Source organism: Botrytis byssoidea (genome assembly GCF_014898295.1).
Source record: "Botrytis byssoidea strain MUCL 94 chromosome Unknown BBYS_022, whole genome shotgun sequence".
NCBI lineage: Eukaryota > Fungi > Ascomycota > Leotiomycetes > Helotiales > Sclerotiniaceae > Botrytis > Botrytis byssoidea.
Window position 1 is genome coordinate 500245 of NW_024065863.1, and position 26428 is coordinate 526672.

The window sequence follows — 26428 nt, forward strand, 5'->3', positions numbered from 1 at the left end:
GATTAGTGTTTTGAATGAATGAATGATCAAAATGATTTTGTTATTCTATTTCTGAGTTTACTTGATCAGTTTCTCACACTGTGGAATCAATTACTTCGTCCTTAACCAACACTTGTTGAACCTCTGCCTGTTTTTGGGCTTCAAGAGAAACTCCACCCTCATCACCATCTTCGCTCTCATCTTCACTCTTTTCTTCCTCGTCCTCATCCAGCCTATCTTCATCCTCTCCCTCGTTATCTTCCTCGCCCTCTGCCCCGCCATTCTTCTCCTTGGCCTTTAATTTCGCCTCTTTCCTCTTAGGGATAACCTTCAAGAAAGCCTTACCCCAATCACCCGTTTCCAACCACCTTATCATGATTTCCATAACATGATTCACAGTCAACACGGTCCGACTTTGCATAGTCATATATTCTCCAATGGGTAACTTTGCGGTTGGGATACCCGCATCGCAAGCTCGTTTGTAGCAAAGGCCTTTGTGACGGTTTTTGTCGACTATGCCGCCGATTACGTAAGTCGTGTATGGGGAGAGTGTAGTGAGAGTATTTTCGGAGTCGGAGGAGAGGTAGACTATATTTGGAGTGGTGAATGAGGAATTGGTTGCGGCTAGAGAGTCTGAGGCTTCTGGGGCCTCTGCAATGGATGAATTTAGCTGTTTATCAACTTGTAGCTGTACAGCTTCCGCTGATTCTGCTTCCGTTGATTCTGCTCCTGCTGGTTCTGCCCCCACTGATTCTGCCCCCACTGGTTCTGCCCCCGCTGATTCTGCTTCTAGCTTCTTTGATCCTCTGCGCGGTTTCTTGTATTCATCGAGTCCATTTTCTGTCGCCAAAGCACCTAGCAACTTCCCGCCTTCAGGTCCCCTCATAAGTCCGTCCATGATACCCGCTGCCTCCATCCATCCCTCTTCCATAAACTTAACCCCCTTCCAACTATTAAAATTACCTGCCAGTACTCCCTCAAATCTCTCCTTCATTTTACCTCCCCATCCCGATATTCCCATATGTCCTCTGTAAACTGCAGTTCGATTATCGCTGTAACAGCGTGTTACTTGCGCTGTTAATGATATAATTTCTTTCTCCATCATGTAGGATTCAAAATCACAATCAATAAGGAAAGAAACTGGCACTTGAATAGGTCGACGGGATGAGGAAGGGGGAGGGGGAGGTAGCAGACCAGCTGCTTGAGCCGCAGCTTTACGAGCCTGCTTTTCTTTGCGCTTGATGCGCCGGAATTCGGTGCGCTTGGATTTGTTGGCCTCCCATTCTTCTTGCTTCCTGCGCTTTTTCAATTGCGATTTTGAGAGGGGATTGGGTTCATTTGAATTTGCTACAGCGGTGGATTCGTGGTTGGAGGGGGCATCTTCAGTACTTATTGAATGTTCGAGCTTTATTGTTGTGTCATTGGAATTGGAATTGGGGGCAATTGAATCGATAGAAGTCGATGCATCGTCGGTAGGTGCGACTTTGCGGATTTTAGAGGGTCGTTCGTCGATGTCGGACATTTTTACATAGATTGAAGGAGTTGGTGAGGGGAAGCTTGAATTTCATATGACTGAGAATATCTAAATTGATTTTCTTCTTCACCGCTTTAGCAGAACGCGTGATTTATGGTTTAGCGTGTCGCCCGTCGCGTCCCCTCTACTCAATTCTTGGGAAATTGATTTAGAAGTTTGATTTTCATGATTTGACCTCTATTTTCCTGATTCTGGAGCACCCTAAAGACATTCTTTTGCAATCGATATTCAAGAAAGTCTCTCAAAATGTCTTCTCGACCCGAGCTTAAGGTACGCCACCTCATAATTGTAGCTCTTACGTCTGAAAGGTCTCTTACTGATACTGTATATTAGGTTGATGATGAGCTTGGATTCATTAAGTTTTTCACAAATTTACCACAGAAAGATGGAGAAACTATTAGAGTCTTCGATAGAGGAGACTTTTACACAGCTCATGGAGATGATGCAACGTTCATCGCCCGCACTGTATGTATCCTTGAACGGAGGTAGACATACATCTAACGATTTTAGGTCTACAAAACTACTTCAGTTCTACGAGATCTAGGCAGTAATTCTACCAAAATTCCCTCCGTAACGATGACCGTAACAGTATACAAAAACTTTCTGCGAGAAGCACTTTATCGAATGGGAAAGAGAGTGGAAATATTCACAACCTCTGGAAGAAATAATTGGAAGGTCACAAAGACAGCATCGCCAGGAAATTTGCAAGATGTAGAGGAAGAATTAGGAGGATCATTTGATGCCGCACCAATAATTCTCGCCGTCAAGATTTCCGCCAAAGCATCAGAAGCAAGAAATATCGGTGTTTGTTTTGCAGATGCAAGTGTTCGGGAATTGGGAGTCAGCGAATTTCTCGACAACGATTTATACTCGAATTTTGAATCGCTACTGATTCAGCTCGGAGTCAAAGAATGTCTAATTCAAGTAGACAGATCGACAAAGGATGTTGAATTACAAAAACTTAAACAAATTATCGAAAACTGCGGCTGTGCTTGGACGGAACGAGCAGGAGGAACTTTTGGGACCAAAGATATTGAACAAGATCTTGCAAGACTTTTGAAGGATGAGAAGTCCACGGGAGTTCTTCCACAAACGGATCTGAAACTTGCAATGGGCTCAGCGGCAGCTCTTATCAATTACTTGGGTGTGCTGCATGATAATTCGAATTTTGGACAATATCAACTTTATCAACATGATCTTTCGCAATTCATGAAATTGGATGCTTCTGCACTGAAAGCTCTAAATCTTATGCCTGGACCAAGGGATGGATCAAAAACTATGTCTCTCTATGGCTTACTCAATCATTGCAAAACACCAGTCGGAAGTAGACTTTTGGCACAATGGTTGAAACAACCTCTAATGAGTTTGGAGGAAATCGAAAAACGACAGCAATTGGTAGAGGCTTTTGTTGAAGATCAAGAATTGAAACAAACCATACAAGAAACGCATATGCGATCGATACCTGATTTATATCGCTTAGCCAAACGATTTCAGAAAAAGTTGGCGAATCTAGAAGATGTCGTTCGAGCATATCAAGTCGTCATAAGAATACCGGACTTCATTAAGACTCTCGAAGATGTCATGGACGAAAAGTATCGTGATGCTCTTGATGAAGCATATACAGACAAGCTTCGTGGATGCAACGCTAGTCTTGGAAATTTAGCAGAAATGGTAGAGACCACAGTCGACCTCGATGCTATGGACAACCACGAATATATCATCAAGCCCGAATTCGATGATAGTCTCAATATCATTAGAAGGAAGTTGGACAAATTAAAGTATGAAATGGATCAAGAATTCCGTGTAGTAGCCAAAGATCTCGGCCAGGAAATTGAGAAGAAAATTTTCTTGGAAAACAACAAAGTCCATGGTTGGTGTATGAGACTCACACGAACGGAAGCCTCTTGTATTCGAAACAAAAGCAAATACCAGGAATGTCAGACACAGAAGAATGGTGTCTATTTTACCACCTCCAAGCTCCTTTCCATACGCCGCGAATTCGATCAGCTCTCGGAAAATTACAACCGCACCCAATCTAGTCTCGTGAATGAAGTTGTGGCTACAGCTGCATCCTATTGTCCAGTCATTGAACAACTTGCGTCTGTTCTTGCCCATCTCGACGTTATAGTTTCGCTAGCCCATACCTCTGCGCATGCCCCTACATCCTATGTCCGTCCGAAGATACATCCTCGTGGAACTGGTTCTACGATTCTTAAGGAAGCTCGTCATCCTTGTATGGAAATGCAAGATGATGTTCAATTCATTACTAATGATGTCTCGCTTATTCGTGACGAGTCCTCATTCCTTATAATTACAGTATGTACTACAATTCCACCCTTACAATGTCTCAGTTTGTTACGAACATTGTGTAACTTGATATGTTTAACTAATGACCAAAAGGGTCCTAATATGGGCGGCAAGTCCACATACATCCGACAGATCGGCGTTATAGCACTGATGGCTCAAATTGGTTGTTTCGTTCCTTGCTCAGAAGCAGAACTAACGATTTTCGACTGCATTTTAGCGAGAGTGGGAGCATCGGACTCGCAACTCAAAGGCGTCTCAACTTTCATGGCAGAGATGTTAGAAACGGCTAACATACTCAAATCAGCAACTTCAGAATCTCTTATCATCATTGATGAATTGGGCAGAGGTACTAGTACCTATGATGGATTTGGTCTAGCATGGGCCATCTCTGAATATATCGTCAGGGAGATAGGAGCATTCAGCATGTTTGCTACCCATTTCCATGAACTGACAGCGTTGGCGGATACTTTTCCTCAAGTCAAAAATCTACATGTGGTGGCGCATATTGACACAGAACCTTCGTCGCAAGAAAGGAAGCGAGAAGTCACGTTACTCTATAAAGTTGAAGAGGGAATCTGTGATCAAAGTTTCGGTATTCATGTAGCGGAACTAGTCAAATTTCCAGAAAAAGTAATAGGCATGGCGAGGAGAAAAGCAGAGGAGTTGGAAGATTTCGGAACTAGTGTAAAGACTGATAATGGAGATCCCAGTAGTCAGGAATATGGAAAGGAGGATGTGGAGGAGGGAAGTCGATTGTTGAAGGATATATTGAAGAAGTGGAAGGCGGAAATTGACGGGAAGGATATGACGAAGGAGGACAAAATTGCGGTGTTGAGGAGGCTGGTGGGAGGCGATGAGAAATTGAGGGCGAATCCGTTCTTCAAAAGTATTGAATGTTTATAGAAGCTTGGGACAATGTCGAGGTTGATGCTCTTGATAGCTTGATCTCGCATGTAATTGGCGTTCAGGAAAATTGGAGGGGATAATTTGGCTTGGCTCGCTGGCTAGGTGGGCTGGCTGGGTGGCGCTCAGTTGAATAAGGTACCACACATATAGTAGATATACATGCTCTTTTAACAAGCATCAACTAAAACAATGTATATATAAATTGCAATTTTACATATCAACTGTTGGATTGCCTGATCCATACTCAAGATATCGCATAACCCGCTCTTATTTATGAATGGCCTTCTCAAAATGCTTTTTTTTTCTCGTGTCACATCAATGTGGTTTTTGAATGTCTGTAGTCTTTTCAATGATCGCAACTTTTTTATTGTTTGAGAAAGGTTTGAAAGATTCTTGGAAGATTGATTTCTCTGTATAAGCCCGTTTTCTATGTTACATGATTGATTGACGAGAGCTTCTGGGCCTTAATGATCATATAGTATTGCTTTGTATCTTTTGAACAGACAATCAATCAAATCTATAACCCTACGCGAAGACCAGATTTCGACCGGTTGAGTGAGGTGAGAAGAACACCGAGTTTGAGGCGGGAGTGAATATATAGAGAGTGAATGCACAATTCTGTTTCAAGAATGTCTACACCATGGATATATCATGCTACCACGCTTAAGGACCTTACCCTCTCATGTAGGTGAATCGAAAATAATTGAGCTTAGCCAATAGTTGAACGAGCGCAGAGAAGAGTGGAAGTTCAGATATGCAACAAATGGAAGAATGTGGGTGTATTCACTTCATCGGTTGACGTTAGCGAAGCTAATTGCGGAAGGTTTGGTGAACTTGGCATGAGATGTCGTCTTGAGTTGCGAAACGGGATACAGGGCTCTCTGTACATAATAGATGAATTTTGAATGATGGGTTAAGGGTTAAGGGCGCGCCCGGGCTTGAAGTTGTATAATACCTAGGTAGGAATTGAGGGGTAAGAAGTGGGTTTGGGAGTGAGGTTGGAGTTTGATATTGAATAGCTAGGAGTCTTCAGAAAAGGATGGAGGGTAAAAAATCAGCCGCCCAGAGCAAAAAATTAAGAGCTACTATTTCAGTCTCTTCGTATATCCATATAATATCGTTTCCTATTAGAGTAAATGTTATCGAAGTGTGGTAATCTGAAAAGTAGTTCCGATATTAATTCACCTCACAAGTATCTCCTGAACATCCTCACCATAATTTTCGATCACCAAGCCCACCAATCTCCCATGACTTTCTTTTTCTCCACCCTCACATCTTCAAATAACCTGACTTTTTGGACAAGTCATTCCTTTTTATCATGAGACTTTTACTTGTTCCTTTTTCTTCGTCCTCGATTCACACGTCAATCCAGTGAGTCAAGGAGAAGTATACATTAGCATCGATTTCAAATCATCCGGAAGCAAAATTAAAGTAACAAATGAGATGCTCAAAATATCTCTCTTGAATCCTTTCCGGACACAGGCATAATGCTGTCATCATTTATATCAATCATCGTGTGGAATTTGCTTCAAATCTGGGACGGAAAACGAAAATTTAGAATCCTTAGCGATCGATCAGTTGTTCAACAACAGTAACTTAAGAAACTGACGAAGGGAAAAGATGGATTTCTAGTAAGATACCTCTCTTCAGACGACAATAGACGCTCTTGGGAAAAGACAGATAAATCCGACGAAAATATGCAGCCAAATGTATGTTTGGGAATTGAAAGAGTCTCTTCTACTCGATCGGACTCTCGTGGCTCAGGTACGCGTAGTTCTAAAAATGACGGACTCGGTTCTCGTCTTTCTAGATAAATTTGGCATACAGAGGTATAAAATGAACATACAATTTTAGAATTAGGGCTATCAGATCTTTATGTATCAACGGATACACAATTGATGAGGCGAGCTACAGTTGGAAGTGATTTGCTGACTTATAATGGTCAACTAACTCTATTCTGTTGTTCTGGTCTTGAGTTAAGGAAAAGTAATGATGGAAATAATCAAACTTCGGCAGTAGACGAAATCGACAATGATAAATGAACAGTACCCGTTTGGTTGAATTGACAACAACTTTCAAATCAGAATATCACCCGTGTGTTTGGCGGAGAAGGCCAGAATCAGAGAAATTAAAACAGCTAAATCTTCATTTTGCTCTACCTCACATGAATCTTGATGCTCAGCCCATCAACTCGTCACGCATTTTGTTTGATTGAAAAGGAAGCACTTAATCGTAAGTCTTTTATAGAGGAGCTTGAATTGTGTCGAGAAGTATCGAACAAGCTTACCGATATGCATAAAGTGGACCTTTCAGTTGTCAGTGAATAGAGTGAATAGCCAAAAGTCACATTGTGATATAAAACCAACTTCGTACTTGAATCTCAGTAGAGATATAGCTAGGAATGGCTAGCTTCTCTCCATCGGATTTCAGGCACTTCGAAAATATAGTCTATGGGGATCTATCTGTAATCTCACTCCCCATTGCGCAATAGTATTGTTATTGGAGAACGGTATGAACAACTTGTTGCATGTTGTAGCGTTGTTACTATGTGGGAATAATCTCGTTGCGAATTTTTGGCGGTGATAATTTGGGTTGACTGATAGTGAGTGATAGTATATAGTGGCTGATATATTGTCGTGAAAAGTACATACTGGAGAGAATATAGATTATACCCAGCGTTGTATATTCCGCAGAGCCCCTGGCGTCGATACCTTTTGGAGTGGTAGCATGCATGGGAAGAAATCCCATGTATGAGGCAGGATTTATATAGTTGACTTGTGCTCTGAATGATACACTACTGGTGAATAAGATGCTACGATAGCTTGGTATGAAAGTCGAAAGCGTTGTAACCAAAATTGGGATGTCATTTTCCCGTAAACAGAGTACCTGCAATCAAGTGTATCTGGATTTACCAGGTATTCATCTCCACAAGTCGAGCTTCGGTGGATATCCAAAAATTAAGTTGACAGGTTGTAGAGCCTCTTCAAAAGCATATAATGAGATGCAAGGTGTGAAAGACATGACCACTTGGTATGCTGATCAAACTGTGCCGCTGATGAAAGATGCCGTCTGGTTCATTAAAGTGTAGCATTTGTATCTTTAAAGAGTCTCATAGAAAGCCTCGTTATACAGAGCCCAAGTTGAAGAACGATAGAAAAGCTGCGTTACTCAAGGTAAGAGCAGCGTCGAAGTGGATGATATCCATCATTAAAGTTGCTCCGTAGATCATATCTTTCAACTGTATTTTATATCAATACCTATCAATTTGAGCTGTCTCGAATACTAATTGCACAGACAATGATCAAAGCCTGTACCTTCCTTCTGATTTGCGCATCCACATGACCAAAAGTCTTCACATGTCTGATTAGGATTTGTTGTTTGTACAGCTCATATATCATAGAAATGGCACTTGGAAGATCTGGTAGGATTCAATTTGAGTGCCACTCTGTTGCGGAAGTGATTGCTAAATAAAGCGGAAGTCAACATAGCTCTATGTACCTAGTGCATGTGCCTTTTTGAGAGGCAATTTATTGAACGTAATGCCCAATGCTGGGAAATATATTTAAACTTTGCATGTATCCGTGAAGAGGACAAGAGAGTAATAGCTGCTGTGAGTCGAAGACAGAGATGTTCCCCCATTAAACTCTGACTACATGATCCGTTAGATTTGGTCTTTCAGAGTTAGATTATGGCGGTGAAACCCCTTTCGGAACAGATAGATCTAGCACAAGCCAGTCTACATTTAGCCCTTCCATATGGTGGTATTGATGTCGCGACAGATCTTATCACGCTTTAAATATCCGTCATGCTGCTGTGTAGTAAGAGTCCTCTTCTTTGGAGCAATTGTTGCGGAAATACATTAGAAGATGGGACCAGCTTAAACCACGCGCGTTTCAACGCCTTATTAGCTTTCATGCAGTTCTCATCGACCATAGTCATCTCACCAATAGTGATAGGCCAAAATCAGAATTGTCAACTTCAGTTTATAGCGTCCTTAAAGCTCGTTACCTCTCTGATTTCGAGCGCAATAGCGTTTCCCGTTGGCCGTCGAGAATCACAAGAAATATTGGAGCGCTCTGAGGCTGCGCTGATACCCATCTGTCTTTTGGCAATATTTCTTGTAACGACAACAGGTATTACGTTCGGTGCAACTACTTTGGCGAGTAATTTGGCACACCATAACCTCAAGTTCGGGGCCATTACTGGGATGTATGGTACTACTACAACCACAGTCATTCTGCTAATAATGATAGATTCAGCTCTGCATCACTGGTATCGATCGCATCCAGAGGAAGATGAAGATGCTTATGAAACGAATTCGGAATTGGATAGTGACGCGGACTCCCCAATATCAATCCCCAACTTGGGATATGAAAGTTACCGGATGTTAAACCGCGTGTTAAATTTTCGATCAATAAAATCAGGCTGTATTGTATGGGAAATCTGTGCAACTTTGACGCAAGTCTATATTGATTTGGTTGTCGGTTTGGCTGCAGAGAATATCGGTGCAATCCCAATCCCAAAGCTGGACGCATGACTTGGTTGTTTTAGTTGTATTTCGGACTCCAGGTGCTACCACTACTTAGCTGCTGAAATGAAGGAAATAGAACCTCTGGGACACTTTTAGAGAAGACTTCTCCGTGATCTTTATAGATAAAGCAGAATACAAGATGACCGACAAAATATGTGATGAAGCTTCGTATCAGTGGCTTGCGTGCCTAAGCCACCGGTGTTGTACTGAACGTTGGAGGCTCTTGATTGAAACGGTAACCATGTATCTAGGATAGAAAATCAACCCATTCGATGAATACGACTTCTCCATTATTTTACCATTGGTGTAGTTGTGTAGCAAAGTATTAATTGACTTGAAGGTCTTCAATTGATATGTCCAAACATGTAGAACGCTTCCAAGTTCGGCATTGGAGTTCACCGGGACACTCTCAGAGAACTTTTAGTGCGACCCGCATGACGATAGGGGTCGACGGTAGTCTTGTAGACTTCTATTCTAGACTTCTAGAATTTCTGGAACGCGACGATCGCATGCGCTACACGCGACATACACATTATTTGTTGTACAGACTGACAGATTCACCGTTTGTTGGGTTTTAGACTATCCCGACATGGTGGACATTCATTATACTGCGGGGTTCGATAGGTGTCTTATCGCCTGAAATTACTGTTTGCAGTCATCGCTTCGCAGCCGAGGTACGCTAAATAAGCTATTGTTGAAACCCCCCCGCAAGAAATTCATCCACATCACAGCTAGGATATCATGAACCTTAAGGCAAATCACCGGAAAATGACCAATCCGTATAGATAATATCGATGTTCCATTCGAAGGATTTAGATTCATCTCAAATACATGTCTAAGTATAGTTCATCTTATCTCTTTGATCTCTTTGATCTCAAATACCATGTTATGTGCGATTCAGAAACGTTGAATTAGGCTGGTGAGATCTCTATTAGGCTATTTGCTCTTTGACAGTAGGGATATCTCGAAACATCAAACCAAACCCCGTGGACCAGCATACACAATACAGACATTGTGATAGAAGATGCGACTGTAGGAAAAACCTCAAAATATGGACTCGAAGGATGAGCACGAAGCTCAGGAAGCCAAGGCCAAATCATCGTTATCTATTCAATCGCAACCGTTAGCCTCATCAGCCACAAATGAAAATGATGCGACAAATCTCCAAGCGATCACGACTACCCAGAGCAATACGTTTTCTCTGTCCGCTGTGGAACCGGTCGATGTTCAGATACGAAATCTCTCGGTGAACGTTGATATCTCTCCTTCAGCATTTTCGATTGAACGATGGATACCACGAAAAAAGGCCCAAGATGGATTTGCCACTCCCACCACGAAACAAATCCTACACTCAGTATCTGCCTCGATGCCCATCGGAACACTTACTGCCATTATTGGTGGCAGTGGTTCGGGAAAGACAACTATGTTAAATACAATGGCTGAGCGCATGACAAGTGGACGATTAACAATTGGTGGAACCACAACTTTCAATGGCATGGAAGGTGTACACAGTGTTCGTAGTGCATATGTCATGCAACAGGACGTATTACTACCAACTTTGACAGTCCGAGAGACTTTACGATATGCTGCAGATCTGCGATTGCCGCCACCGACAACTGAAAAGGAAAGGAGGAACATTGTGGAGGAAGTAATCTTGGAGCTTGGTTTGAAGGAATGCGCCGATACACGAATTGGTAGCACACAACACAAGGGGTGCTCTGGAGGCGAGAAAAGAAGAACCAGTATTGGTGTACAATTGTTAAGCAATCCAAGCGTCTTATTTTTGGATGAACCGACCACTGGACTTGATGCGACGAGTGCATTTCAGCTAGTCAGGACCCTCAAAGGGTTGGCCAGGAAAGGTCGGACGATTATTACAACCATTCATCAGCCTAGATCTGAGATATGGGGAATGTTCGATGGTCTAACAATCTTAACAAGAGGTAGTCCAGTATATTCTGGCAAAGCTGCGGACTGCTTGTCTTGGTTCAAAGGAATTGGCATGGAGCTACCAGCGTTTGTCAACCCTGCGGAGTTCTTGATTGATATAGCTGCTATTGATAATCGCTCCCCTGAACTCGAGGCAACTTCTTCTGCAAGAGTTGAAAATTTGAAACTTGCTTGGGCAGAAGAAAATGACAAAAGGTTCTTCCAAGTTTCGGAAAAGGTTACATCTACCGAGACGCCGGATACAAAATCTCTTGTAGCAAAGAATTGGACACGTCACTCTCCGTTCGTTCGTCAGACTCGTGTACTAACTTCTCGAACCTTTGTCACAACCTATCGAGACCCTATGGGCATGTTTGGATCTCTTATAGAAGCGATAGGGATGGGGATCATGAGTGGGTGGGTGTTCTTTAATCTGGGGGAAGATCTTTCTGGTATTCGCAGTCGCGAGGGTGCACTTTACAATGCTGCCGCATTACAAGGGTATCTCATGCTTTTATTCGAAACATATCGTCTGACGATTGACATACAACTCTTTGATCGTGAGAATAACGAGAATGTTGTGGACGTTATCCCTTTTCTGCTCAGTAGAAGAATTGCAAGGTTCTTTACCGAAGACTTTCCTGTTCCTCTGATATTCTCACTCATATCCTATTGGATGGCAGGTCTAAGATCAGATGGCTCGACTTTTCTTACTTTCTTTTCTATCGTATTACTCTGTCAATACATCGCCGTCACCTTCGCTATGACGTGCATAGCGGCTTCAAGAAATTTTGCTGGTGCATCTCTCATTGCAAATATGGGTTACACAGTTCAGAGCTTTGCCTGTGGATTTTTCGTACAAGTAAATACTATTCCGGTGTACGTGCGTTGGCTGAAGTGGACAGCCTATGTCTTCTATGCGTTTGGTGCTTTGTGTTCAAACGAATTCACAGGCCAGTTTTATGATTGTCCTTATGAGGGCGGAGAATCGAACCCAGCCTGTGTTGAATACACAGGCGCATTCATCATAAATTCGCTGGGATTTCCTGATAACTGGATTGTCAGGCCAATCGTTTTTCTACTCTGTTATTCAATCATGTTCTACGGACTTGCGGGCATTGGTCTACGATTTTTAAAAGTTGAAATGTCGATTGCCAGAGCTAGAGGGTCAGATGCGGACTTTTCTGCAGGGAAAGAAAAAATGACAGTAAGGTCTGCGGCGGAGGTTCGAACTGTGAGTAGATATTCTGTTTTCTGCTTTCCAGTGATATCATGAATGACGAAAAATGAATCGATGCATGCTTCGTATGACGGATTGGCACTAACTAGGTATCATAGGTTGATATCGGCCTTGATAAATTCGCCTTAGATCTCGAGAAACGCAATTCGCTTGGGAAAAAACAACCCACCAAAACCATACTAAATCCAGTCACAGCAACATTTCAAGCCGGTGTGTTAAATGTCATTATGGGACCGTCGGGCAGCGGTAAAACATCTTTACTCAATGCGATGGCTCTGCGACTACGTAATTCCATCGGAACTAAATATCGACCAAGCGGAGACATGACTTTCAATGGCGCAGTGCCATCGGATTCAGTCATACGATCTGTTTGTTGTTATGTATGTCAAGATGATGATGCACTCCTTCCTTCATTAACGGTTAGGGAAACCCTTCATTTTGCAGCCGGGCTGCGACTTCCATCCTTCATGACAAAGGACCAAAAGATTCGACGTGTTGAGGATGTCCTGCTGAAGATGGGTCTGAAGGATTGTGCGGATAACCTTATTGGATCTGATCTCATTAAAGGTATATCAGGTGGTGAAAAGCGCAGAGTAACTATCGCCGTTCAAATTCTGACGGATCCAAGGGTGAGTCTATAAGAACTTTATCTTTTCCCCTTCCACTTCCAATTGAAAATATTCCTTACGCTGTTTGAAATGTCTCGACTCTAATTGTTTACCATAGGTGCTTCTTTTGGATGAACCAACCTCTGGTTTAGATGCATTCACCGCTTCATCAATAATGGAAGTGCTTCAAGGTCTTGCACAAGAAGGTCGAACTCTAATCCTCACAATCCATCAATCTCGCTCGGACACTTTTAATCATTTTGGGAGCGTTCTTCTATTAGCACGTGGAGGCTTTCCCGTTTACGCTGGTAAAGGTTCTGATATGATTTCACACTTTAATAACTTGGGCCACCCATGTCCCACTACGACAAATCCAGCTGATTTCGCACTCGATCTAATCACCATTGATTTACAACAGTCTAGACGAGAGGAGGCCACTCGTTCCAGAGTAAGAGATCTCATTAATTCCTGGTCATCTGGGGATTTTACAAAAGCTATCATCCCAACCACAATATCTACTCCTGCAGAACTGGGCTCTCTTGTTCGCAAATCATCTGGCTTCTTCTCTGCGTACCCTATTCTTGTCCATAGAGCTTCGATCAATTTCCGTCGACAACCTGATTTACTCTTAGCTCGAACTATGCAAGTCTTAGGCCTCGCCATCATTCTCGCTTTGTTCTTCGCACCCTTAAAACACGACTATTATTCCGTACAAAACAGATTTGGTTTCATCCAAGAATTTTGTGCATTTTATTTCGTAGGTATGCTGCAGAATGTTGCAGTCTATCCTAATGAAAAAGATGTCTTCTATCGAGAAAACGACGATGGTATTTATAGCGTCGAAGCATTTTTTGCTCAATATACTACATTGGAGATACCGTTTGAGATATTCACATCTTTCATCTTTGCAATATTGACGGATTTAGCTACGGGACTACCCAGAAATGCTCAGGTATTCTTTGTATGCTTCTTTAATTGCTTTTGCATTATCAATTGTGGGGAGAGTTTGGGTATTATGGTATGTTCTACTTGCTCAAAGTCCAAGACTCGTGGTAGTTACTAACATGACAATAGTTCAATACCCTCTTCTCCCACACAGGCTTCGCCGTAAATCTTACAAGTGTATTTCTATCAATAGCGCAATTTATGTCCGGTATCATGTCCATTGGTATGCCTGCGTTCCTCCAAGGAGTAAACTATCTCTCCCCTATTCGCTACGCTATTAGGAACTTAGCGCCGTACACTCTGAGAAGTATTGTATTTACGTGTACCGATGCACAGAAACTGCCAGATGGCAGTTGTCCGATTAATAACGGAGTGGAGGCACTGAATCTTTATGATTTGAATACGGATGCCCTATGGAATATTATTGCGCTGGGCATTTGTACTGTGATTTATAGGGCCTTGGCTTATTTGTTGTTAAAAGCGATGAGAACGCATTGGAAAGGAGTTGGCAAGAGAGGGAAGGGGAGCGGAAGATCAGATGAACCGAGAGTGTAAGACGTAACAAGGGTGTCAAGTAAACTCTATTGTTGCTTGCTAGCTATTGCAAGCCATTGAACGCCAGTGATTCTTTGGAATTGAAAATATTTGATAGATGATACACTCTACTCTGTTTTTGTATGTTATAGTTTTGCTGTTCATATGCATCTACATATACGTCTTTATTTGCTATTCAGCATGTACAAAGTTGATACACATCATTCATAGCCTTCAAACCCAATCCCAAAACTAATGTATGCATCATCATAACCCCTTTTCCACGGCCTCTATTCACAAACTTAGCTCAATCACTCGCTAAACTACATCACCTGATTTCCAGACCACAGGAGATGAATCAGGAGAGCTCGTCTCATTCGATTATGATTAGTTCCATTAAATCATCGCATCGCCTCGCATCGACAAACTCATCTCGCATCTCCCATCTCATATCGCACAATTTCAATACATGATTCCTTTCCCTTCTACGCGCAAGTACAATGTAGTATCTCATCTCACCTCACCTCACCTCATCTCCTAAATTAGCGCGCGGCGCGGCGCATTTCAAGTGTTGGTTGGTGGGGCATAAACGAGGTTACTTTGTGACAAGCGGCGTTACTCCCAAGCAAACTGGTGTGGTGTGGGTGGTGTGCGAACGAAAAAATTTGATTCGTGAGAATGGTGGGGGCGGGGTCGTAGAGATGGACGGATGGATGGATGGATGAATGATAGGGCGAGGATGATGTTGTAGATGTGGATGAGCGAATGGGGTGGGTGGGAGCGGAGGGTGATTGTTTGGGAAGAGTTGGATTGTTAGAGGTTCGCATTTCTTGGGTGGATTGATTTGATTTGATTTGATGGTTGGTGTGATGGAATTTTCGCTTGGGGGCGAAACCGGGGCTGTGTGGTGGAATTCAGGGTGAAAGATGTGAAAGAGTGAGAGAGGATGAGAGGGATAGAACGCAAAGTGATCATTTGGTAGGATGGAAAAAATGATCGTGATAGTGATAGTGATATCGTAATGGTGAAGTTGGAATGAATGTGTAGGGCGGAATAATTGCCAAGGTGGTAGGGAGAGGCGAGGATTGGTGGGGTCGGTAGACGAATGTCAGATTGGATAAACTAACGATTGTGATAGTGATGTCAGTGTTGGTGATGATAGGTTCTTGGGTTGTAATGGGAATCTTCAGATTACTTAGTGTGGTCGGAGTCTTTGAATTTTGTTGTCTTCCCGTTGATGATATTGTTAATTAGTACCTAGCTGAAGATTGGCATTCTTAAAGCCATTAGACTGAGTTCTCTTGTGTTGCAGTTCGTGATTGATGTATGCATGATATCGATCTTGATACAAGTTTCAGTTTCTTGGTCTTCTGCTTGTGGTTTTTGATGTGATATTGATTCCTGATTCCTGATTTCCAATTTCGTATTATCTGCGGTCATAATCAGGCGTAGCTCGCCGAAGACAACTTTGTATATCTTGGGGTGTCTTGGTTTTGGATCGTGAACCAGTAGAGTTAGGAGAACGAGAGCTAAGAAGGTCTTGTGTGAGATAGCAGGGGATGATATGTGTATCTTGGATATTTTGAGGCTGAGATCGATGCTAATGGGAAGTAGGCAGCTGGGAGGTTGAGGCGAGGTTGTGATGATTAATGATTCTTGATTTATCGATCGCAAAGCTTCTTACCAAGTTGGCAGTACCAGTCTTTGAGATAGCAATACCAAACGAATTTCTCCCCAGGACAAAAGCCAAGGTATCTCACGTATCCTTGATCACCGGATGAGTCAACCGGAAAGACCTTGGGGCTCTAGGCTGTAAACTTCCGGCGTCAGAGAAGCATGAGGGGCTGATGACACATCCCGTTGAAGAATTGTGTGTTTCTAGTTGATTATTATAGGCCCCGATTATTCTACTGGCATAATCCGTTATCAAAAACGGTGACATTGAGGGTAAAGTAAGCTGCTTGATTGAAACTGGGAAAGTTGCCCCGGTTGTTTGAAGCTGGACCCCGATCACACACAACACTTCCTGGTATACTTGATGCAAGCGGCATTGACGTGATTCTCTATCGTTACTTTCAAGACATAAGACTTTAGCCTTACGTTACTAATCGAAAGAGGTCAATACCGAGTGTTGTATCGACGACCCATCGCGTCCCGTTCGTTTTGAACCTCATGTACAGGGTACCTAATGTTCCGGACAGCAGTCTAACAACATATGGGCTTGAATATCTGAAAGTAGTTATAAATTTGAAAATAGTTCAATAGTCTAATCAAATTCAATATCTCAGATAATTTGAAAATTCTAATTGGTTTGGGGATTTTGTAATCATTTTTGGTTTATAGTCCGGACTATTGGATTCTCTGCTCAGATGCGCTATACCTGTTCAAAATCGACTGGCACTACTTTTAACTTCAATTACTTAGTGATTTTTGATGATGTATCGAATGTAGATGCTGGTAGAATGTCGCGAAATCTCACTAATCACCCCGCATCTCAGAGAATAGGTTCAGCTCAGTTGATGTCAAAGCTGCGATATATTTTCAGAATCGACAACGAAACTCCTTAGAGTCTGGCTTATATCAAGCTTCATTTGACTTTCCCGTTATTGTCTCCAGATATAATTCTTGCTGTGCTATATCTTGCTAAGAATGAAGCTTCTTACTGTCTGTTGTGTTATCCTATGCCTCGTCCATTTTAGGCTGTGGGGGCTAATCACATGTAATATAGGCGCAGTATCTATTTCTGATATACATAGGCTGATTGCTAAAGGATATGTACCGGCGATTATGTGAGGTGAGATGAGCTCTACAAGATAATGTACCGAAAAATAGACGATGACCAATGAGATAAATTTGGCCATTGTGTCAATCCATCCATGAATAGCTGGGCGCCGCGTTTACTAATCCATTGATTTAGTTTCAATTATCCAATACATAATATAACCTAGTTTCAAGGATCCAGGCATGAATGATCCGTAAGGTGTTCTAAGATAAACACATCAGATTCCAAGGTCTCAGAACCTTCAAACTTTGTCCCCAGTCATAGTCTAGAGCGTGGATATGCCATAAACTTGGAACGGGTAAGCTTTGAAGGGAGTTGCCAAGTATGGGGCAAAGTGATGTGATATCGGCTAATCGTTGTTTCATCAAGGCGGGAGGTTCATCAACAACGCCAGATCCTTATATCTTATCACTCATATGATGGTTCCAAGTACCTACAATCTCACTTGAAGTGATCTATATCCTTTTACATATGAGTAGTACAGATATTTGATCACTGCATGAATTGCCCTGGCTAGTTAACGAGCCTGATCCTCGCCATTATTTGAGAGGTGATATAACTTAGAATAGCTCGAAGTGGCGTTTTCACCTCATATTCGGTAAGCTTCTCGATACGCTAGAAATAATCTTGGCAAGAATGCGGGGATGTTTCGAAATCTGCCCGTCGCGTAGGAGTTCAAGTATTCGATTTCCATGCAGTGATCAGATTGTCAACTTTAGATCTTATCTCAAAATACCTGGGCACTACGATTGACGAGTCGGTACTGGCCCTGAGCCCTGTTCCTGAAATCGCTGTAGGCATGTATATCTGATTCGTCAAAGCTACTGGAAGTCATGATTGGCGTAATTAGTCTCGGGATCACTCTAGAAGGCTCTTGAGACACTTCAAATCATAATAATCCACCCTGTTCATTTTATCTAGTAGCTATTAAATATGACTATCTTCAGAGACTATTCCAAGAAACGGAAGCGACGATCCGTGGAAGTGGTTGTCGGGATTTATGATCGTTTCCAGTGGATATTTACGTGGCCAACGGCCAATGGCCTGAGCCATGCTGCAAAATCACGCACTGGCGTCCTTACGAGACTCCAGATTACTCTAGTTGCCTGTTATTAATAGATTGTTTTGTCGTAACTATCTAGCATGAAACTTATGTGATCGATGAAGAGTACCGTATCTGCATATGCATTAATCATAGATGTACTTCTTGACTACCTTCTGATCAGTCAACTTCTATACCTCTATGCCTAGTTAACATATCAATTCAGGGCTTACATATCCGACATCTGTTGTAACCACTATCTTGATGAGTGACTCAAATCTTTCACACTTTTTAACAGACCTGCGTAATCTTGATTCAGTTACAAACTTCGCCTCAAAAGTTGGAATTCTGTCTAAACATGTCATCCATAGCGGCTGATAGTCTGGACGATCATTATTCGTTTGAACTATAAGATCTATCTCATAAACTACATGAGTTTCTCCATCAGTATTTGTGTATTAAGAGCAAATTTTAATGTGGTCGTGATGTGTTCAGGGCTATGAAACGGTGCCAAGTGTCGGCTGTAATCTACCGCAACCCCTGATGTAATGTACCTCCGGCATTGATTTTGTACTGATACTTGTCATCTGCAGATTCAAGGCTTAATGCCCTAAATATTTCACAACTTTTGTTTAGAACATAATTCTGGCAGTCATGTGATATTTTTTGACAACTGGGAGCTGGTCATGATTCTATGACTCGCAAACTTGTACCACCACCGGCCGTGTTCAATGCTAAAATCTGACCGATAGTAAACTATTAATATTTTATTTTCATGCCGATACTTAGTGTTCTTTGATACGCGGAGTTACGACCAAACGTGCTGATGCTGAAGAACTTGCACCTCGTATTATCCCGTACATCATCAAGCTTATGGTAACACCAGCTTGATTAACGAGTTCGAGACGACTCTATGATGTATACGTGGTCAGTATCTACACGAATTTTTTGAATTTAAAAGAACTTTGATCATGGAGTTAGCTTGAGAAATTTCAAGTTCCATTCACAAGTACTCGGATTTCAGCCGCGTTCAGGAGTAAAATCAACGGCAATCTCGGATCCGTATGTCATATTAATATCGGAATGAAATTCATGTAGGGCTGGTATACCAGTAAGGTCATCTAAATCCTTCCCAACTGAGGTCCAGTTATAGGCAATTTTAGTAATACAATTGGCGGAGTAGAGGAGCTGGGATGAAACATTAAAATCAGAAGATGGGGGTTGATGGTTAAGCGAGAAGGTCGGGCTGATTTAGACAGCTCTTGAACCGTGGGGTAAGCTGTTTCATGGGCAGCACCTGAATGTCGCTCGAGTCCAACGTGAAGATCCAGCGAAAAACTGTACGGGTACACTCAATCGAAATGATACACAGTTTAAGGTAAGAGCATGCGATAATGTTCTATCAATGCTCCAATTGTACCACAGGAGCCGTTCGTTTTATCAGCAAGGAGACTCACTTTTTCTTCAAAACAGACAAGTTGAACTACTCGTGACTCCAAATGAAAGTCGCACCTTCCATTTTGGCAAGGCTCTCCGCGCCATCGCAGGATTCCCAAGACGGTTACTGGAGATTCTTGTGTTCTATGTTTCTTGAGGTTTGAGATGTCATCGCTCTAATGATCGCAGGCTCATGAAACTGACAGCCAATGGAACCCATGGATCTAAATGAGAATTATTGGCCACCTCCACGAAATCGTTTACTGATCGCAAATAGCACTTGAAATACGGAGTGTACAATTAGATAGCAGCCTTGTTCTTGGATGGAGGTTAAAAGGCGCTTTTAAGCGTACAGCTGATCTCTACAGTATTCAATAAGGTCTCGTTTGGCATTTCATGGACAGCGGGGTGAAGTCTTGAAAGTATTTGTATTCCCCAGGATCAGCCCTTCAACTGTGGGGGTTTTCATGGTTGGGTGAGCTGGAATGTGGTGGCCATGACTAGCGGGGTATGATTTGGAATAGTGTTTCGATTCCTCGCGAGCTCCCTCGAGGTAAGACTTTCGGACGATTGATAGGTTAATACTGGCTCTTAGCTCATCCCAAAATTCTTTTCCAGAATGCCCATTCTAGAAGTAACTTTTTCGGAATGCCAAGTGCCTCGTATAATTTCTTTCGATCATCATCTACGAAATTCGGATACTTTCACCATGTTCTGGTACCGAGCAGTACCCCTTCGGAACTAATATTTGTACAAACTCTCCATTCTTAGCCAAAGTACTCGCCAAGGTTTCACGTTCTCAATGGAGGAGCTGGAGAAGGAATTTTAATTAAGGTGTGGTTGTACTGCCTTCGTGAAACATTAGATGTATATCTAAGATTTCAAGCCACAAAGCCCTCATACAGATTAAACAGACGTCGATTTCCCCTTTGGAAATGTTTTGGGAATGTGGGTAGGGTTCATGGGCAATCAATCGTCTCCTCGCGTTCCTATGACTACCCCAACTAGACATGAAGATTATGCGTTGTTCGAACTGCTATTAACTACCATGCTATGACGTGCATAATCCTGACGTTCATACCAGGGTAATTTATCTAACATCCTTACACGTACCTTATTCCGATATTTAGGCTTACGGTCCCTTGTTAGTCTCGATGTTACCTCGTTTGTTAGGTATCGAATGATGAGACCCGATTTGTCTAAACGACACTAGTCTAACTACTTCTTTTCGTCTATCGTTACAAACATTTGTTCTTGTTATCTTCATTCAACGGCTTGATCAGACTTCCACCGGTACTCTTCCTGTTTCACGCACTAGATCTACTGCGGTCTTCCAGAAGGGGTATAGTATTGCAAAATATGTACAGTATACTACTTTTGATGTTTGTGGTACTTACCACTGCAGACCTCGTTTTTCTGTACCGGAATCTTGCATAATGATGGCACAAACAAAATTTAATTAACATCCCGTCTTAACTGCATACATAGGTACACGTGGGATTTATTATATCCAAGTAACGATGATTTGAAATCATACAAGAATGCTTAAACAAGGATTCTGCATGTGACAATACTTGTGATTTAGCCTGGTAGGGTGTTGGCTCGTCAGTATCCCAAAACATGTTTGTACAATTAATTATCTTCACGATAAAATTGCTACCACTTTAAGTCTTAAAGATGGCTACCTACAGTTTGTTTATTAATTACGAGTGTATTATCAATGTCAAAAGTCCTAGCTCAGCTGTTAGCCAAGCTCCCAAGCTGCGGCTTTCCGGCTGGGATTGGACCCTCCATCAGATCTTCACTAGGGTGTCAAGACTATGTACCGCTCTTCAGATACCTGTACAAAGAGGAATCTTCACATCCTTCAGGCCAGCAGCACTAATATCATTGGTTCCAGCCTCGATTCCAATATTAACATCAAGCTTCACGATTACCACGAAGCCACTGCATGGCTAATACGACATTTCCCTAGTCGGCGAATTAGAGATCGGGTGCCTCTGAATCCCTGCCACCATGAATGAGTGTGGTCTGACCATGCATAAGATGTATGGTTCGTCTTTGTTAATATCATGGTCACCTACTCTTATCCTTATCAAATGTTTGTCAAATCTAAGCCTTGTCCATAGGACTTTCTTGCAAGCTATTTTGACACTCGGCCAGGCATAAAGCTGTCAGCCGCTTTCAGCACGATATGCTTAGGAGTTGCAATCCTTAACTATTCAAATCTCTATCAGATCCCCCATCAATGGAAGCTACGATAAAGAGGAAGAGAACCACTACCGATGTTAAATGGAGAATATGATTTTCTGCACATATTGCGGAAAGAGTTTTACTCGGAAGGAACATTTAGAAAGACATATACCGAGCCGTAAGTAACAAAATCTTCTATTATCACCATTGAATAGGGAAATTCTAATATAGACTCTCTATCTTGCAGACACAAACGTAAAGCCACATAGGTGTACACTGTGTCAACTATCTTTTCCCAGAAGGTATTCACACCCCGTACTTTGGCTATGTCAAGACTCGAGATCCACTAACCATGCAATATCTAGAGATCTTCTTCAAAGACATCACTCCACATATCATGAAGCAAAAGATCCAATGGAGCCATTACCAGGTGGTGTTCCAACGGTTAATGGTCGAACACCCATTGCGTGCATCAATTGCGCTAGTGCAAAAACCGGCTGCGATAAAAGGGTTCCTTGCTCAAGATGTTCTGAGAAAAATCTACCATGCGCGAGTAGATATGCCCGACGTTCATCAAAGGCTGCGAACCGGTCCTCAAGCTCGCACAAAAAGACACCACCAACACAAGAGCCACCCCATGACCCCATGGATCAGGACACAGCACCAAAAGAAACATTACCGGAAACCAAAGTCAGTCCCACAGAGACACCCATAGATCCGCAATTTATGGTAGCAACACCAGAGAAAAATATATATCCTGCCCAAGATTTACGATTTAATGTTGATGGCTTCGGGCCCTCCCCAGGCGAAAGCCTTGGGGGGATGGAACACTCCATGTTCGGCAACAGTGGGAACGTCAATTACCATGATCTGATGGCATGGAGTCACTACCCCTTAGATATTGAAATATACTCGATGGGATCTGAATTATCCAGCAGTCTAGTAACGCCAAACTTTCTGGAACCAAGCGATACTTCTTCAATTTCAGAGCCACTATTTACTGGATCTCTGCATCCATCTCCATCGATGTCACATACTAAGAGCGCTAGCATCTCTTCAGATGCTAATCGTCCAGCCAAGCTTGTCGAAATCGCGGTTCCGATTCTGACAGATAATAGCTCTGATGACTTTGAACTCTTGGTGGCCGCAGAATCGGCGTGGCCTCTTGCACGATGCAATCCACGATTGATTCCTGGACCGTCAGCAAGAACGGCTATAGCGTACCTCGAGAATCTAGAGCAACATTCGAAGCATGACGCCACATGGGATTCGCTAAATCATGATTTGGAACCGGCCGAGATTCGATATGGAGATGGAATATCTGTTATACCTGTGAGTGCAAGCACCAGAGATAGAATAATGGCCATCACGCAAAGTTTTCTTCATACAGCTTTAGAAACACATCGAGGAGGTTTGAAAGGTTGGCCAAAATCTTCCAATTACACAAGTCCTGATGCAGGATTCAATTTCCTTGTTCTACCTCCATCAAACGTCCTGGAGTATTTCCTTCGAAGTCACGTTCGAAGTTTGGCTCCTTACTATACTCTCATCAATGGAGGAAACCTTGATCCCAACGAATTAATGCTGAACAATCAAACTTCAACATTACTATTGTTGCTAATGATAGCACATGGCGCTGCAGCTCTTCCAACTGCTGAAGCTAGATGTTTGACCGCGGGGCTTACGGAAGCTTGTCGCATATCGCTATTTAAGGTCATAGAAAAAAACGTTGATTTATCAGCTGATCCTGTCGTGTTCAAATGCGCACTGCTTTTCACGATACTCGGTGCTTGGGGTGGAGATGCTTCTCACATGAACCTAGCTATGGCACAACGAGGGATGTATCTTGCGGTAAGTAACCACTAAATCAAAGCTTTCAAGGTACTTATTTGTTGAATATAGATGCTAAAACATACTGGTATGTTGGAGCCTCACATACCAATGGCGCCATCCTTTCACGAATCATCGAATCTAGATGACCAGTGGAGAATTTGGCTACAAAGAGAAAAGAAAAGCAGGTAAGATTTCAAAGACAAAATCTCAATCCGTGTCCATCCATTACAATCCAATGAACCATTATAATTCGTTCAATCGTGTTGATTCTTTATATACGGAGGCTGACAATATTTTAGGTTGGTCTACAACTGGGTCATGGTAGACCAGGAGCTGAGTTTATTCCACGATACCTCACCTATTATGTCAATCACAGAACTTGAGACTCCAATGCCCGGAATAGAGTGCTTATGGCTGGCTAAAGATGCAAATGATTGGGCAGCAATTGCTCAGCAAACATATATCGGCACTGATTGGCTCCTGAATCCAAATTCTATCGACACACCACCAGTAGGACCTTCACTCTGTGGCCTCTTCCGAGACATGTTATCGGACAATATCGAACGTCGACACGGAAACTTGTCTCCACTACAGCTAAAACTTCTCCTTCACCCAATTCATAGCTCTTTGTGTCATCTGCATCAAGCTTTAACTTTTCATTCTGAAATGTATAACTCCCGACAAGGAACTAGATCCGTTACCAAAGCGTCCAATCTACTACGTCTTCAGGAAGCTCAGTCATTGCTCCAGAAATGGTATGACTTGTGTGAGATTCATGCTAGAAACGATCCAAGTTGTCAAGTTACTCGAGCCAATCTCGTCCTGTATCACCTCATAAGTTTGAATGCGGTGACATTCTTTCCAGAAATTGAGCGGCTAGCACGAAAAGAGGACTTTGATGGAACAAGCTTGGAACTTTCGCTTCGCTACAAAAGATGCATTTACAATTCTGGAGAAGCTGTTTTTCATTGTGGACAAGTCATTCGTCTTGTATCTTCGATGGCAAAAGAGGGACGTCCGCGTTGGTGGTCGGTAGCTATCTATCGTGCCACTATGATCTTATGGCTTGAAAGTGTATCACGTATCGACACCTATACACAAAAATGTGATAAGGGCTCAATATTTCCGATTGATGCAGTGGCACCCAACCATCCCTCTGTCAAAGCTTATCTATGGAATGGTGAAGGTATTCCAGTACTCAGCAAGGCCGACGGATACGTGGAACTTCATAGGCCTAATGATGTTATGAGCCATTGTATCTCGTTACTCGAATTTGGCGTTACTCTACCAGTGTCGGACGGGATAAGAAGGAAATTATTGGCGTTCTCGAAGAATTGGAACATGGAAATCATATTGCAGAGAACATAGAGCGTCGGATATGCATTTGCATAGGAGTTTCGGACGTGTACGTTTCGAGGGTTAGAATTATTCTGATGTTGGTATAAGGAAATGTCTGAAATCCGACGTTACTTTACCATGTTGTATTTTGTTATCGTAGAATTTATTTACAGGCTCACATAAGCTGGAAAATCATTGGACCCTGAGATTTTACTAAATCACACACCCATCTCCGAACGTCACTATTCATAATTTTGTTTTGCGTCGCTTCCAGAGAGCCCTTTGTAGCACAAAAGACTTACCAACAAAAGGCTGGGATCACATACAAATATGCCTCCACAGACAGCTGGAGATGGGGAACTTAGGTCAATAAATTGGTATAGATGAGGAAGTAGCCATTGGTTGCAGATGGAGCACGGCTGTTGATGTGTATCTCATCTGAGATTCTGGGAATTTGGCTGGGAAATAACTCTTGGCGCCGAACTAACGAGAAGGTGTCAGGGGCACTCGTTGGTATAGAGAACTTTAAATATGGAATGACATCTCGAAACGGGAGAAAGTTTGACTACCAGTTTTGAAACCCTGCAATGTTTAATTCCTCAAGTTGGTATGTGCAAATTTCATTGATTAGGCTTTGCCTTCCCCGGACATCCGGTGGGGTATCCCGCTATAAAGCTTAGTGCTTGTTCTACTATGCAAACAACCAACAAGATTATACCAATTGAGAAAAGATTGGCTTGTTGCAGACGATCGGAATTTGACACTTTCTATGAAGCCGATCACGTTTTTCCCTCGTGATTAGGACTTGCATGCACCATGCCTTGGTAAGCGATCATGAGATCTAACATAAAATCAAATCGATCAATATAAAGCTGGGGGATCGTTTTCAAATTACTTCACGAGATATTCATGGCCTCATTCCAAGACACTGAGATAATTTAAAACAGGCCGCTTCTTCCAGCCCTAGACCAGCTCTAGTCAGCCGTCTATGCAAGTGAGATCGTACCCACCACATCGTATTCATAATCCAAACATATTGACACACTCACAGATAGAGCGTATTATTGTACCAGCTCGGGGAAGGGTATTGGTATGGGGATGGTAGTATTGCCAGTCAGCCGGTGAACCTTCTCCGTGAACTGGCATTGATGCCTGGACAGCAACGGCTCATTGCAATTGAATCTGTCTACCAACAGAGAGCGTTACTTGAGGCGGTAGATTTTGCAGGGAGTCAAAGAGCTATTGAATTGAATGCGGATATACGTGGATTAGTCGATATCGTCAAGTGAA

At 42.5% G+C, this 26428-nt stretch overlaps 5 protein-coding genes across 5 annotated transcripts; 4 read left to right on the forward strand and 1 right to left on the reverse strand.

Moving 5' to 3' along the window:
- Positions 1-73: 73 nt before the first annotated feature.
- On the reverse strand, positions 74-1501 carry EAE97_009543 (uncharacterized protein; the record flags this gene model as incomplete). The annotated part of the gene is made up of 1 exon (XM_038880058.1): positions 74-1501. The coding sequence occupies one exon, from the start codon at positions 1499-1501 to the stop codon at positions 74-76; it is 1428 nt and encodes a 475-aa protein (XP_038729169.1).
- Positions 1502-1759: 258 nt separating this feature from the next.
- On the forward strand, positions 1760-4940 carry EAE97_009544 (uncharacterized protein; the record flags this gene model as incomplete). The annotated part of the gene is made up of 4 exons (XM_038880059.1): positions 1760-1783; positions 1847-1978; positions 2024-3829; positions 3914-4940. 4 exons carry the CDS (start codon positions 1760-1762, stop codon positions 4721-4723), a joined length of 2772 nt encoding a protein of 923 aa, XP_038729170.1. The 3' UTR covers positions 4724-4940.
- Positions 4941-8531: 3591 nt separating this feature from the next.
- Positions 8532-9263, forward strand: EAE97_009545 (uncharacterized protein; the record flags this gene model as incomplete). Its single annotated transcript, XM_038880060.1, has 1 exon — positions 8532-9263. The coding sequence occupies one exon, from the start codon at positions 8532-8534 to the stop codon at positions 9261-9263; it is 732 nt and encodes a 243-aa protein (XP_038729171.1).
- Positions 9264-10308: 1045 nt separating this feature from the next.
- On the forward strand, positions 10309-14534 carry EAE97_009546 (uncharacterized protein; the record flags this gene model as incomplete). Its single annotated transcript, XM_038880061.1, has 4 exons — positions 10309-12420; positions 12525-13055; positions 13153-14052; positions 14109-14534. 4 exons carry the CDS (start codon positions 10309-10311, stop codon positions 14532-14534), a joined length of 3969 nt encoding a protein of 1322 aa, XP_038729172.1.
- Positions 14535-22381: 7847 nt separating this feature from the next.
- Positions 22382-25168, forward strand: EAE97_009547 (uncharacterized protein; the record flags this gene model as incomplete). Its single annotated transcript, XM_038880062.1, has 3 exons — positions 22382-23818; positions 23870-23985; positions 24100-25168. The coding sequence occupies 3 exons, from the start codon at positions 22382-22384 to the stop codon at positions 25166-25168; spliced, it is 2622 nt and encodes an 873-aa protein (XP_038729173.1).
- Between the last annotated feature and the right edge of the window lie 1260 nt (positions 25169-26428).